The following is a 16,245-nucleotide window of genomic DNA, read 5'->3' as shown; positions in this document are numbered from 1 at the left end:
ATTTTAGACCTAAAAGTAGCACCTAAGTCTGTGACAGCTTAAAAGAAGCCGAGAGGACTCCTAACTCACTAAGACCTATTCACAAACCACTTTTTGTGGCATTTCACGTCGCAATGTTTTGAAATGCGTAGGCCTATGCGGCTACAGGAGCTTCCGATCGCGGGTGCATTGTAGGCATAACTAAAGGAATGCAATAACGCCACCAACAACAACCAAAACTAGCCTACTCATTGTCCACATGTACAACCCCAAAAGAGAAAAAGTTGGGACGTTGTGTAAAATGCAAATAAAAACAGAATGTGATAAAATACAAGTCTCGTAAACCCATATTTAGCAGCAAAAAAGACATACACAACATATCAAATGTTGAAAATGAAAATTTGGACTATTTCATGGAAAATATATATTTAAAAAAAGTTGGGACTGGAGCATGTTTACCACTGTGCTGCTTCACCTCTTCATTTAACAAAAATGTGTAAATGTTTAGGAACTGAGGAGACCATTTGCTACAGTTTTGAGAATGGAATGTTGTCCCATTACTGCCTGATATAAGATTTCACTTGCTCAACATTATGGGGTATTCTTAGTCATGTTTTCAGTCAATTATGCACATAATTTGACAAATCTGGACTGCAGACAGGCCATCTTAGCACCTGGACTCTTCCTCTATGGAGAAATGCTATTTAAATATGTGCAGAATTCATCTTGGCATTGTTTTCCTGAAATATTCAAGGTCTTCCCTGGAAAAGACATTGCCTGGAATGCAGTATGTTGCTCAAATCCTGTATACATCATTCAGAATTGATTGTGCTTTGCCAAATGTGCAAGATGCCTATGCTGTAGGCAGTAATGCTCCTTCACGCCGTCATAGATGTTGGGTTTCGAACTGAGCACTAAAACAAGTTGGATAGGTTGGATACTTGCATAGGCCCTCTCCTCTTTAGCCCAGATGACTCTATGATTTCCAAAAAGAATGGCAAACTTTGACTGGACTAACTAACTATGTTACCTCAGTCCATTTTAAACAAGCTCAGGCCCAGATGAGATGGTGGTATTTCCTGTATCATGTCTCAATACAATTTGACCTGTTAATTTCTCTAGAGTTTTTGGTAACGTTTTAGAATAACATGTGTTTATTAGGTATTAACAGTGCATATTAAGCAGTTAACAATTCATTACTAACAGTTAGTTAACTGTTGTTATCCTATAAGGGTTGCTAGGTTACGGGGACACTGGCAAGACACGCCGCTCCGTCTGGCATCATGTTTTTGTTTGTTTTTATGTAATGTTCGTAATTTTATGTCATGTCATGTTCATTTTTTGTATTGATTTGTCTAGTTAAATGTATTCTCTCTATATTTACGTTATTTTTTGATAGTTCTCGTGTTTTTCTTAGTCCCTTTTAACGTTACTGGCACCAGTGCACCTGTCCATATGAAACGTGATGTGCTTCACGTAGCCCCACTATGCTAAGAAGGAATAAAAGGTTTTGTAATCCCCCCCCCGCCCCGCCACTTCCGTCCATAGGTGATGCTGCAATTTACACATTTCTACAGCGTTGAAATTTGGTATGCGACACAAAATTGGCGACGTTTTCCCACACCTCCAATTAATTTGCCCCTCTCCACAACATCACTGTCAATGGTCAATCAAAGTCAACAGCCAATATATTGTGATGTAAATTTTCAAAGTTCCCAAAATTTGACATTCTTTGACATTTGACATTCATTTACATATGGAACTGTGTGGTTTTGTTGACAAACACACATGCACACACACACACACACATATATATGCAGGTATACACACAGACACAGACACATACACATTCACATTCTGGCAGTGCACTTAGATGGGACTTTAAGCCATGTATACCACTGTTCTTTTGCCATTTAGATATAGTTAGATATGCCTTTGTTGCATTTACCACTGAACACTATTGTTAATTCACACATGCTTCATTTTAAGTGAAAAGCATATCATGGGGTTATTTAACCAACAGTAAGCCTCTGCCCTCTGTTTTTTTTAGATCTCATGGTTGAATTCATTGTGACCCACATGATGAAGGATTTCCCCATGGATCTATACATGTAAGACTACAACTACCATTACCTTTCATCAGTCATCTTTATAGTTCATGTTTAACTGAAATATGATTAGACTCCTTCTGTTTCTGGGTAACGTAAAAGTAGTGTTCAATAGAAAGGTGATCAGGAAATGTGAATGGCCTTGTCTCTTTTTGCTTGCAGGCATTGTGTACAGATCATCCACAAACTTATTTGCTACCAGAAAAAGTGTAGAGTCAGACTGCATTACACATGGAGGGAGCTGTGGTCAGGTATGGGATTAGATATTTCACTGTCATTTGTTACTGATAATGTAAATATTCAACTCTCAATGCCTCCATGTGAAATAAGTAAGGGATAATGTATAGAATGCGTGTCATTATCAGGAAAATAAGTCCAGACAGGGCGAACCGCACGTGCCAGTGGAGGGGTATTGCATCGCCCTGAAGGGCCTATACATTATCCTGCTTATTACACGACTACCTGCCAAAATGAAAAAATAAACTCCACATGATTTATTTGTTACCGTTTTGTCGTGGCTTTTGCTGAGAACCAAATAGTTCATGACACGCTGAACTTGAATCTTGAAGAATTCTTTAGAACACTTTTGAATGAAGTTCCATTGCAAGAAGTGATTAGACTATTTGCTGAGTAATATGAAAATAGTGAATAAGAAGCACAAAACCCATTTTCCTTGACAGCAACGGTCTGTTATCAGACCTCCGTTGGGAAGGCATATTCAAGTGAATGAAGCATTCTACAGCATTATGAAGAGCCGTGTGATAATAGGTTTTATCATGTTGTCATGGTGAGGTATATTCAGTGGTCTGCACTGCCTTTCCCCGTCTAACAGAGAAAGTGTTAGACAGGTGGCTCTTATTAGTAGTAAGCACAATGAAATATGAATATATAAATGGCAAAGAGGCACCGCTCAATAAAATCCATTGTTTATCCAGTGCTTGTCAGTTAAAAATTTCGCGACTGATGTATGTGGCAAGTGACCGGGCACTCATGTCAGTGCCTATTTGCAGAGCGCCTAATTCTGCACTTAACACAGGAGATATGTATGCCAGAAGATATAATGGATGCCACGGTGGTCGGTTAACAGAAATTAATGCACGGTCGAGGTTGTAAAATGGCCCAACGCACAGCGGAGTGCACGAATAACCGTGGAGTCCATTATCCCGCTTATTCCACTGTTGCCACTTGTGTTGTGTTCATTTCCTGTTATAATTTAAATGTTTTAATCACTAAAACTGTCTTGTTTGTAGAACTACTTTCTTCCTATGCAACTAATTATGTAAAATAGGTAAAATTGGGGGGCCATGTCAACCCTCCTTTTTTCCGCCTCCGTCTATCTAAAAAGAAAAGGACTTCCGCAATAACGGTGCATATATCACAGAAAATCCCTTAGTATAAAAACGACTATTAATTAATTTCATTCGCTCACATTAATCCGAGGAGGAATTCACCCTGGCATAGCCTAAATGTTATGACGAGAGAGCCTTGCCTAACGCTAGAGTTAAAACCAAATTAGTTTGCCATAGCCTACAAAGCCCAATGGGATGATTCATTTACCAACAGATTGGGACCTGGTCCGCATAGGCTACTTTTTTAATTTGCCCCCGCTACACCATCACAGAAAACTATGATGCTGCTATGAATGCCCCTAGCCCTATTGCAGATGAATGCAAAGTGCGTCCAAATTCACCCATTCTTCTATGTTGAACTAGCCTACCCACAAAGTTCTCATCACACAGACATCACATTATGTATATCACATGAAAGAACTTTCTCAGCTTTTAAACAGTTCTAGCCGTTACTTGCTGTGATAAATGGTTCGCGAGAAAAATAACTTTAACTAAATGTAATCATATTATTCTGCATACAGCTCTGCGGCCATTTCCCCACCCATTCGTCCCTGTGGAATATCTCAAACTCTTCACTTAACACATGACAAACCATATATCAAAATCAACAGCAGACCTTACCTAACACAATGATGTAAAGCATATACAATTAGCCATTCCAGAGAAATCCGCATGCATGTCTCAAACTTTGGGCTTTAAGTGTCTTAAAACTGAGCTATGCTTTAATTGTTCAATACATGATTTCATAACAAATGAAATGCAAAATAAATGATAAAAATATCACCTGGATATCTGAAAATATTAAAATCAGAGGATATACAGCTCGTGGCTAAGAGTTTGTCAATGTAGCCTTAATGATTTCTTTCGTCCCTCTTTCACAAAATCAAATCTGTTGTCAGATTTACACAGCAAAATAAAAATCCATGCCATCAAAGGTCCATCCAAGGTTATATTAAAACTGAAGTTACAAGGCATAAGGTGTGACGGGTGTCAGTCCAGGACTACAAGTGTCCACTATGTCAGTGTTTCCCAAACCTTTTTGTCTGGGGACCCACTTTTTAAAAATGACAGACTTATTGCGACCCAATTCACTTCAGATTTAACATGTAACCACTAAATACTGCCCAAAACGTTGATGTTTTAGGCCAAGGATTCTCAAACGTTTCTATGCCGGGCCCCCTCAAACCATTCTACAGTGCACTAGAGCCCTTTGATCCCGTTTTGCGCTGCCACCACCATATCTAGGTGGTTTGATAGATATGTAAATACTACTACTGATATAAGGTTTGGTGATGCACCTCCCCTTTCTAGCATTCTCCTGGCTAACGTCCAATCACTGGATAACAAGCTGGATGATTTCAGAGCCAGACTGGCGTTTCAACGTGATATCAAGAACTGCAATGTCTTTGTTTTTACGGACCTGGTTGGACTCCTCGATTACAGACTCTGTCATTCTGCCGGAGGGACTCTCCATCCATCGGCAGGATAGTACAACGGAGTTGGGCAAGAACAGAGGAGGTGGTGTGTGCATTCTGGTAACAAATGCTAGTGTGTGGATGTACAAACGACATCGACATGGTGCTCTCCTGACCTCGAACATCTCATGGTCAAATGCAGGCCTTTCTATCTACCCAGGGAATTCTCAGCAGTTTTTTTCATCATTGTTTACATTCCACCACATGCTAACACCACACGGGCGCTGGACGACCTGTATGAAATTATTGATCATGAAACTCTGCATCCGGAGGCCGCATTCATCGTGGCCGGCGACTTCAATAAAGCCAACCTGAAGAAAATTCTACCGAAATACCATCAACATGTGAGTTTTCCAATAACACCCTGGATCATGCATACACTCCATACAGCCATGCCTACAAAGCATGCCCTCGTCCAGCCTTCGGTAAATCGGATCACTCTTCAGTCTTTTTACTGCCTGCCTATAGACAGAAGCTCAAATGTGAGCGGCCTGCGATTCGCTCAGTACAGAGCTGGACGGATCAATCAGATGCCGCCCTGCGTGACTGTTTCCACACAACAGACTGGGGAGTTTTTCGGACTGCTGCTGATAACATCAACAATTATACTGAGTATGTAACGGGCCTTATGCAAATGCATTGATGACATTATACCGAGGGTGACCGTACAAACTTCTCCTAACCAGAAGCCATTGTCGAATGGAGAGGTATGTTCAGCACTTCGAGCTCGGACAGCTGCCTTCCATTCTGGCAATCCCAAGCGAGTACAGTAAAGCACATTATGAACTGAGAAAATCAATTAAAGGTGTTAAGAGACAGTACAGGGAAATGGTGGAGTCACACTACAGCGGCTCTAGAGACACCAGAGACATGTGGAGTGGACTAAGGACAATTACAGACTACAGAGGAAAGAGCTTCAGAGCGGAGGTGTCTGCTTCTCTTGCAGAGGAGCTGAACTCCTTCTATGCCCGCTTTGAAAATGACATCAGGTCAGAGTCTCTGTTAGAGCAAGATTGCTGCCCATTTCAGTTATCTGAAAGAGATGTGTATAAATCATTTAGATGGGTGAATACACATAAAGCTCCAGGACCTGACAACATCCCAGGTCGTGTTCTCAAGGCTTGCGCATCTGAGCTGGCTGAGGTCTTTATGGACATCTTTAATCTCTCCCTGCATCAACTGTTCCATCCAAGCTGATCATGAAATTGAGAGACCTGAACATCAGTTCCTCTCTGTGCAGTTGGATCCTTGACTTCCTGACTGACAGGACACAGGCGCTACGGCTGGGTAACATCATCTCCTCCACTCTAACACTCAGCACTGGTGCACCGCAGGGATGTGTGTTAAGCCCCCTGCTGTACTCGTTGTATACTCATAACTGTATGGCAACTCACACCTCAAACACCATCATTAGGTTTGCTGATGACACCACCATAATCGGCTGTATCACGAGTGATGATGAGTCTGCTTACAGAGCAGAGGTGGCAACCCTGACATCCTGGTGCCAAGACAACAACCTGCTGCTCAACGTCAGCAAAACCAAGGAGTTGATTGTGGACTACAGGAGACTGCAGGAAGAGCACACACCCATTTTTTATTGGAGGCACAGCAGTAGAGAGAGTCAGCTGCTTCAGATTCCTTGGAATTAACATCAGTGAGGATCTGAGCTGGTCACACCATATGGGTTATGGTTCTTCTGCGGCTGAGGAAGTTTGGTATGGACGGTGAAATACTGACCGGCAACATTACAGCATGGTATGGTAACAGCATTGCTCATGATTGCAAAGCTCTGCAAAGGGTGGTCAGGTCAGCGCAACGCATCACAAGGACTGAGCCCAGTCATCCCAGCCACAGTGTCTTCACCCTCCTACCATCTGGTAGAAGGTACAAGAGTATGCGGACTTGTACGAGCAGATACAGAGATAGCTTCTTTCCACAAGCCACCAGGATGCTGAACTGTAATTCTCTTCCCCATAGCTAATCTACCTCAAACCTCAGAACCCCCACCCAGACACACAACATACCCCCTCCCCACACACATACACACCATTTCATCATTCCCCTTTTCATCACCCCCCACACACACACACACACACACATACACCTTCTTAATTACTGCTTTTAATTTACTCTTTTAAGTTGAGCTGGATCTTGAGCTTAAGAATTTCATTACTTATAATTCATTTTATAAGTACATGGTTGGCGTACTAAACTGCGCTAAACTTGGCAATGGAGCCTGTTTTACACCCCTGCTGCTCTTAAACTTTTTCGCTGCCACACCCCCCTGGACCCGACGCTGTATAAACTCTGCTGCTCGCTTGGAATTACTTGTCGTCCATGCTATGCTCATCGCTTCAGAAAAGGACCGACTCTCATCTACAGTGGGCATCGCTTTCAAATGGCCACTTCAGTCGCGCATTACGAGGCGTGAAGCTGCGTGAAGCTTTAGTACCACTTTAAGCCACTGTGCGTCGCTCTGCCACTGAACATCGCTCTGCCTGCCACCCCTTCTGAAAAAGCTCGATTTACCTCAATTTAGGCTACTTGGGTATGGCTTAAGGCTTGACTACACGGTGGTAACGAAAATCGAAATTTAAATTTGCTGTCTACATTATTGTCAGTGTTGGGTTAACGCAACTACGCAAATCAAAACAGTGGTGTGATAATTGAGCCAGCAGAGAAATAACTGTTCAGAATTAATCTGTAGCCTTGGGTAGGCTTCTGCGACATTTTTAACAGGCTACACTATAGAGACTTAGACACCTATGACCCACGTTTTGGTTTCGTAAATTAATTTGCCCTACTTCTTGACTGCAATGTATTCAATTGACTGCTTGACATGTCATTTTTATTTTTCTGTACAATAAACAAATACATCTGCTTTATGCATAAAATTACATTCATATCTGGAACTTACATAGTCAATGCATCGTTACACTAACGTTAGTGTTTCCCAAAACCATAGTAGCAACGAGCGTTCGCAACCACTATCGTAAAAGTTGTGTAGTTACAACTACACCTCTCGCCCTGTGGTAGAATGCTAGTAGAAGCATAGTTCCAGGGATCTTCATGTCAAAGACGTCACTGACGCCAGTTATTTGTTTGCAAATTAATAATTATAAATATATTTAGGTTTCTAATTGATATTTACACTTCTAACCACCATACATCCATATTTTAAAATGGCCAAAATACATAAATTAAAAGTCAATTTGCAGCCATGTGCACGTAAGTAAATCACACACCTGCAGATAATAATAAGGTGGTGCGCACTTTTTGACGAGTAAGCTGAGAATATGTAGCCTTTGATTTTTAATGGAGGTCCTTGTTAGTTTACATAAAAACCAAGCCAAGAAGGCTGATTCTGATTTTGATAATATGATCTGCACAAAAGATAAACTTAGGTAAACAACGATATCAATATTGTTGTCAAAATCTTAACCCAGATTCGAACTCATGGACAGTGGACTGGTAACTGCTGTCCAACGGCGGCTGTCATCTGCCGGCCTTAACGCAATGTGCCACAGAGGTATGTGCAGGTGCCCGTTCACGTGCTACTAAATGTCATTAACCACCTTAGTCCAGACTACTGAAGTTTGGAAGCGATCATGGTCGAAACTTACTATGTAAGTACGACAGTTTTGGGAAACAGTCGTAACTTACATGTTGGTTAGTTGAACGATGCATCCTGTTAGTAAAAAGCTAACCTAGTTGTACGGGAAACACACCCCAGATCAGCTTGTAGGCCATTAGCAATCTGTTTATTTTTATTTTATGAAGCCTACACAGTAGATCACATGCCACATTCTCACTTTCAATAGACAGATGCACTAGCCATTGGTCAAGTATTGAGTATAAAGCAATTAAGATAGTAGCCTACCCTATACAAAGAGTACTTCATACTATCATAAAAATTCGTTAAAACGAATAGCATTTTGCAACTTGACAAAACACTGGATTAAATATCGTAGGAACAGGAGAAAACTTGTACATCCATTGGCCCGTGGGGAGATCACATGCCAGTTGCCTCTCCCTTCAATGACTCGTTCGGCGAGTGAGCTTGTTTCGCCTCTGGCCTCACAGCAGAGGCTTAGACAACTATGACCCACGTTTTGGTTTCGTAATTTGCCCTACTTATTGACTGCAATGTAGTCAATTGATTGCTTGACAGGTTATTTTTTTATTTTTCTGTACAATAAACAAATACATCTGCTTTATGCCGAAAATTACATTCATATCTGGAACTTACATAGTCCAATGCATCGTTACACCACGTTAGTGTTTCCCAAAACCATAGTAGCCAAGCTTAACGTTCGCAACCACTATCGTGAAAGTTGTGTAGTTACAACTACAACCTCTAACTCTGTGGTAGAATGCTAGTAGAAGCATACAGTTCCAGGGATTCATGTCAAAGACGTCACTGACGCCAGTTATTTGTTTGCAAATTAATAATTATAAATATATTTAGGTTTCTAATTGATATTTACACTTCTAACCACCATACATCCATATTTTAAAATGGCCAAAATACATAAATTAAAGTCAATTTGCAGCCATGTGCACAGTAAGTAAATCACACACCTGCAGATAATAATAAGGTGGTGCTTACTTTTTGGCCAGTAAGCTGAGAATATGTAGCCTTTGATTTTAATGGAGGGGGTCCTTGTTAGTTTACGCAAACCAAGCCAAGAAGGCTGATTCTGATTTTGATAATATGATCTGCACAAAAGATAAACTTAGGTAAACAACGATATCAATATTGTTGTCAAAATCTTAACCCAGATTCGAACTCATGGACAGTGGACTGGTAACTGCTGTCCAACGGCGGCTGTCATCTGCCGGCCTTAACGCAATGTGCCACAGAGGTATGTGCAGGTGCCCGTTCGTGCTACTAAATGTCATTAACCACCTTAGTCCAGACTACTGAAGTTTGGAAGTTTATCATGGTCGAAACTTACTATGTAAGTCGACAGTTTTGGGAAACAGTCAGAATTAACATGTTGGTTAGTTGAACGATGCATCCTGTTAGTAAAAAGCTAACCTAGTTGTACGGGAAACACACCCCAGATCAGCTTGTAGGCCATTAGCAATCTGTTTATTTTATTTTATGAAGCCTACACAGTAGATCACATGCCACATTCTCACTTTCAATAGACAGATGCACTAGCCATTGGTCAAGTATTGAGTATAAAGCAATTAAGATAGTAGCCTACCTATACAAAAAAGTACTTCATACTATCATAAAAAAATTGTTAAAACGAATAGCATTTTGCAACTTGACAAAAAACACTGGATTAAATATCGTAGGAACAGGAGAAAACTTGTACATCCATTGGCCCGGGGGGAGATCACATGCCAGTTGCCTCTCCTTCAATGACCTCGTTCGGTGAAAGTGAGTTTGTTTCGCCTCTGGCCTCACAGCAGAGGCTTAGACAACTATGACCACGTTTTTGGTTTCCTCAGAATTAATTTGCTACTTTATTGACTGCAATGTAGTCAATTGATTTGACAGGTTATTTTTTATTTTTCTGTACAATAAACAAATACATCTGCTTTATGCCGCAGAATTACGCACTTGGCCAGCCTATAGAACGGGCACATTTTGGAGAGAATAGAGAATGTATGCACGCAAGAATCTGTAGGCTATTTGTGGCTGGTTACCAGCAAACAATATTTAATGCATTAACTTAAGACGTCAAACATTTTCTAAACAATACAAACAGAAAGGATGCAGCAGGCAGCAAATGTAGAAGAGTCATTTCCAGTGGAAGAACAAAATGCTGAATGAAGCATTTGCTGAATCAAGATATGAAGGCATATCTGGCAAGTTATTATTTTTTGAAGACGTAAATGGTTGGGCTATAGGCCTAGTTTGCAAGAAGGAGACATAAAGCGTGAGCATGCCACACTATCCACAGCTGTGGTAGAGGGGGGTAGGAGGATTACTGTTTAGCGCGAGGATTTATATAAAATTCTTCAACAGAAGGCCTGCCTCAATGCCGGCTTGCCCAAAAAGGCCTGTGGTTTGCGCAGCCTACAGTAAGTAGGTCTTAGTGAGTTAGGAGTCCTCTAGACTTCTTTTAAGCTGTCTCAGAGGTGGAAAGTTGCGTTCGTTGGGGGCAGGGCCGGATTAACAATTCATGGAACAAATGTCTGATGGCCCCCCCTGCCCCCCAGCCAACGTGAATCGGGCGGTCAGTTTGTTTACAACTAACATTACATTTAATTAAACTGCTTATAGGCTATGCTGAAATAGTTAGGCGGTTTGAAGTCGCTTTTCATACGCCATAAGCGCTCGGCTACATTACAGCCACTCGGACAAAAGACATGTAAAAAATATATGTTTTGAAAACTAGCATTAAACTGGATTCGATCCAAAAAAGCAACACCGCGTGATTGACTCTCTCCATCCTGATTCCCTACTCTTTGAGCCAACTAATATGTTATGCGAATCAATTAACTATTGTAGGCTACCATTAATTAATAACGTAGGCAACACCCAGTATTTGTATTTGGTGATGACGTTATTGTAGGCCTAGTAGACCTAAATTCTGAGAAATTAAATGGTACGAGAAACGATCTACATAGCGCACCAGACTGCGATGTCTTCAAGGGTTGAATTAAGGGAGTTTGCAAAATTTAGTGTATTTTTCAAGTCAATAAACATTTTAAATTTTCGAATGTCTTTGTCAGGGAACATCTGACTTATAGGCCATAGGCCTGGTAGTTATAAGATAAAGGCAATACCATTTGTGTCACCTAATGCAGTTCAGTGAATTAGCAAGATACCATCAGAAGGCAACAATCATAAAAAGCACAGTCTTTGTAGCCTCTCTCTCTTGGCGCATGAAGCTGTCTGCGTGTTGTAGGCCTATAGGCTAGATTTGCGTGAGTTCTTTCTATCTGCTTTACTTTTGTGAGTTGCGACCACCTATAGACGTTCTATGAGGTACCAGTGTTTAGCTGTGTCACAAAACAATAAGCTTTGTCAGACTACTTTTAAAATGATATTCAGGGCTATATACATTTTAAACATTGAGGGCTGAAGACCGACAAAAGCCTTTATGTTAATTCTTCAGGTGGGAAGTGTCAGGAATTTTCATATGAGAGACGCTCTCATTGGTGGTTAGTATATGAAGTAGGGAATTGACAGCAACATATCCAATCACATTATGAGAGATGCTGAATTTAACATAAACTGCGATGTTTGATTTTAAATGAATGTAAATTTAGCCGGGACTGTAAGCTGGCACACGTGAGTGCTCGATGTTTTCAGTGGGTGCCCGAGAGACGGAGCACCCACGGTATCGGCGCCTATGACAAGCGTATCTCGCGGTTGCATCCATTACAAACAAACATGCAATGTGAACTTCTGGGATTGGGGAGAGCACTAAATGCTCTTCTGAATAAGCACTAAGTCAAGCCTTTAAATGAAAACACTCTTTAATAATCAAAGAAATAAACGCTAATGAAGTAAACTTGTGACCATTAAAAATAGTTTATCGCCTGTAACTCCGTGATAACAGGACGTAACAGGAAGGCATTTGGCTGAGCAACGGAGGTTAATATGCTCTATATTTTGTCCAAATGATGTCTGTCTATCATCGTTGCACTCAGAGAAAACCAGAATGTTTAATTTGTCCTGCATTTCTTCTCTGGCTGCAAAGCGGGATTCAATCGCCGTTAACCAAATATTTCTTTTTATTAGGGCAGGGCAGGCATATTTCTGGCTATTAAATTATGTCTAAACCAGTCTGCTAAAGTCTGTAGTGAAGTCTGTGTAGGGTTTTCCAGCTCCATTTCTTTTTACGAGACACCCTGCTCACTTGAGACCTCTGCCGGTTGTTGCAGCGTCGTTGCAGCGTCACTGGAAAAATACAAATTAAAGTCGCGTGATGCCGCGTGATCCCGGTGCGGACCGCGAGGGAAGCTGGCCAAGTCGAAGCACTGCCCACTGTATTCACCTTTGCAGCGCCAGTAGGACAAAAGTTTCAAGAGTGGGGGATGGGGGATCAAGAGTAAAAGATGGAGACAAATTGATTAGTGTGATTTATTTTCTCGGAACGGATGTACAGGACTGAGCAGCGGTCATATTTTGTACCGCTATGCTGTACATCTAGTTTCAAATGTGATACAAATATTCACTTTGACTCACAGATAACTAAGCTTAATATTTGAATTTGGTGATCAAGATCAAAGACCTTGCCATCTTGAGAAAACGATATATGAAATGCCTGTAGGGAGGCTTTTCCCCCTCAAATGTGGTACAATCTTTCACTTGCACTTTGTCTTTGTCCTTCATCAGTGTTTCATTGAATTAGGACCACAACACCTCCAGAAGGCTCAACAGTGGTATCTGGCATCCAAGACCCACTTCCCTCCACACTCATGATGGGTTGTCTACTAACCAATACAGACAAATTCTTTGGTCATTTGTCTTCTTTGCTGTGGTCATTTATGATCCGATCAGCAACATAGACAAAGTGTAAGCCCTTGATGCATTGCAGGCACTCACAAAAACCAACAAATGACACTCTGGACAGTTTGATCTGCCTCTGAGTCATTGTCCAATTCAGCGTCATGTCAAGTCATATCAACAAATTCTTCAGTCAATCATCTTTCTTGCTGTTGCCATTTATGATCCCATCAGCAACTATGCAAAACAAAACACCAACCTTTAATGAGGGCACCAAGACGTACCACCAAATTCTTTGGCCATTCCTTTTCTTTGCTCCTGCTGTTTATCCGATCAGCAACATACCCAGTCAGACCAAAAGCCTTTGATGCAGGCACCAACAAATAGCAGCAAATATTTTAAAAATGTACTACCAAGCAAAGAGAAAATTTGTTTCGGCACCAGTGTGAATGTGTTAAGGCGGAAAGGGGAATCTGGGCGGGCATTTTGATTCTAGGCCTACATCATGTCCAGCCCACCACAGGAGATTGCAAATCTGACTGAACAAAAGCAGCAATAGCAGAGACAGCCCATTATGACAATCTTTAAATTCACAAAGTCTCCAGTCATTTAACGCCTGCTAGAGTTGACTGTAGCTCAGAATGCAATCGTTTGCCATAATAGGCTATCCTAAAATCCAGCGATAAAACAAAGCATGAACTCATGAGCATCTGTCCTATATGTATATCCTCTGATTTTAACGTTTACAGATATATAGGCAATATTTGTAACATTTATTTTGTATTTGGCCTGTTATAAAATCATGTAGCCTATTGAACAATTTAAACACATTGTGAAACCTAACCCCCAAAGTTGGAGACATGCAGACATTGCTGCAAATTTAAAACCGGATTACTCTGGAATGGCTAACTGTACAGGGGAATGCTTTACGCCTTTGTGTTTGGTAAGGTCTGCTGTTATACTGATATATGGTTTGTCATGTGTTGAGGGAAAGTTCGTGAAGTAGCCTATTCCACCGAGATAAATGGGAAGGGAGACGGGCGCAGAATGTAATATGATTACCTTCCAAATTACTTTTATATTGTCTGAAGACATCGATCGCAAGAATCTAACATTCTAAGCAACTGCAAAGCAAAGCAACTTCACTTGCATGTGTAGGGTACTAAAAATGAGTGCAGCAGCTAACCAAAGTGCAGTCGGTTCTCCCGATATGGTTTTGGAAATCACACACCTGCCGCATCTGAAGGCCCACGCATAATACGGCCTACGACTATCACTCTACACGCCTCCTGTTGCACGTCACGTTTTAATTTGCTAGCTGATCCTGCCTCCTGGCTCCCCAAAATGCCGGATCATGTGAACAGATCAGTAGGCGGCAAATTTTCACCTCGTTTTCAGACACACAATGCTGCAAAAAGACGTCTCCTTCCCGCAAATTTTGCGTGATCTCTGTGTGAAAAGGGCTAGTGACTATCCTCGAAAACCAAAATATAACAGAAGTTTTGTGGCTAATTAGATTTGGGTGGTGAAAGGTCAATATGACTGACCTTACAAAAAACATATATATAACCATTCCAATAACTCTGTTAAGCTGTTAGGTTAGAAGCTGTTAGGTTAAGGTAAATTAAACTAAAAAAAACTGCATATTTCGCCTTTAATGTGATAAATGGTTCTAATTGGGGAAAATTTTAATGTAGTTTGGCACTGCTCCGCTTTAGCACAACACAGCAGACTGTACAACAGTCATCTGGCATGCAATGAAAACAGATTCACAAGTAATGTACATTATCATATTCTCAATGTTTCCGACACGTTTCCGACTCATTAGCTGGTTATGTCATGTCAGAGTCTCAGTTTTAAAACAACTTGTACTAATAAAAAGGTTTTATAGACATGTTTTGTTTTTACTTATATGCGTGTTGTGTGTTCCTACCTGTGGACAGACAGCAAGGTAAACACTCAATACCCAAAGTAACCATCCCGTCTTTGTTTGTAAAAATCTCCGTTTTGCATATTACACAGTTCCAATGTAATCGGCTTTTACTTTAGAAGGCTTTTTAAAAAATATCCATTTGAGTGAGCTAAAACGATGTTTGCAAGTGGACAAAAGACCCAAACACAAAACATCTGGGTAAATGTGCACAGGGCCTAAGTTGTGCTCTCGCAAGGTATCATATTCAGGGTGTAAAAATATGTTTATTTTTTGTGAAGTCACAGTAACATTGACCTTTGACCACTCAGATGTTGTCACGATACCAAAATGGATGTTTCGATACCGATACCAAGTCAAGAATTGCGATTTCGATACTTCTTCGATACTTTTTTGAAAATGATTTGATATGGAGGCCCCCACCACCTTGACGTCATCAGTAATATTGAATATACTGTAGTGTGATCATTCACACCAGTGGCCATCCCAGATTCTGCTTGACTCTCTCTAGTAAATGTAAACTATTACACTAAGGCATAACTTTAATGTGGTATGTAGGTCTAATTGAGTGCACATTGGTGATGTGTAGGTGCAATTGAGTGCCTGTCACTTTAAGAGATACGTGAGTAATTAACCTTTAATCTCATGGTTTTAGTCTAGTGAATAAAAGTTGCACATAGCGCATAAGGATATTATATGTGGATGCAATTAATTATGTTTTGTATGTCATTAGATAAAATAAATGTTCAAAAAATGAACAAGTCGAAGAAAATCTTTCTGGGATCATAGAAGAGATAAGTGTCTTGCAATGTTCATTAACGATTTTAGTGAGCACTATTGACAGACGTGACCTGAGCTAGCGGGATAGTTAGCAAGGATCTCTCTCCAGATGTAAAAGTTTGCCATGGTTGCGTAGCCTATTTCTAAATTACATTAAACCCAAATAGTAGGCCTAAATGACCAAAATCCCACAGCCTAGGTAAGTTAG

At 40.8% G+C, this 16,245-nt stretch overlaps 1 protein-coding gene across 1 annotated transcript in view; it reads left to right on the top strand.

The window, feature by feature from the left end:
* armh3 (armadillo like helical domain containing 3) overlaps positions 1–16,245 on the top strand; it is a 126,861-nt gene that overhangs the window by 59,753 nt on the left and 50,863 nt on the right. The window contains 2 exon segments of the mRNA XM_048252072.1: positions 2,030–2,090; positions 2,250–2,338. Coding sequence (XP_048108029.1) covers positions 2,030–2,090; positions 2,250–2,338 — 150 coding nt within the window.

This window comes from Alosa alosa, chromosome 9, assembly GCF_017589495.1.
Source record: "Alosa alosa isolate M-15738 ecotype Scorff River chromosome 9, AALO_Geno_1.1, whole genome shotgun sequence".
NCBI lineage: Eukaryota > Metazoa > Chordata > Actinopteri > Clupeiformes > Clupeidae > Alosa > Alosa alosa.
The sequence above is the reverse complement of the archived record's forward strand: the minus strand, read 5'-3'. Positions and strand labels throughout refer to the sequence as shown.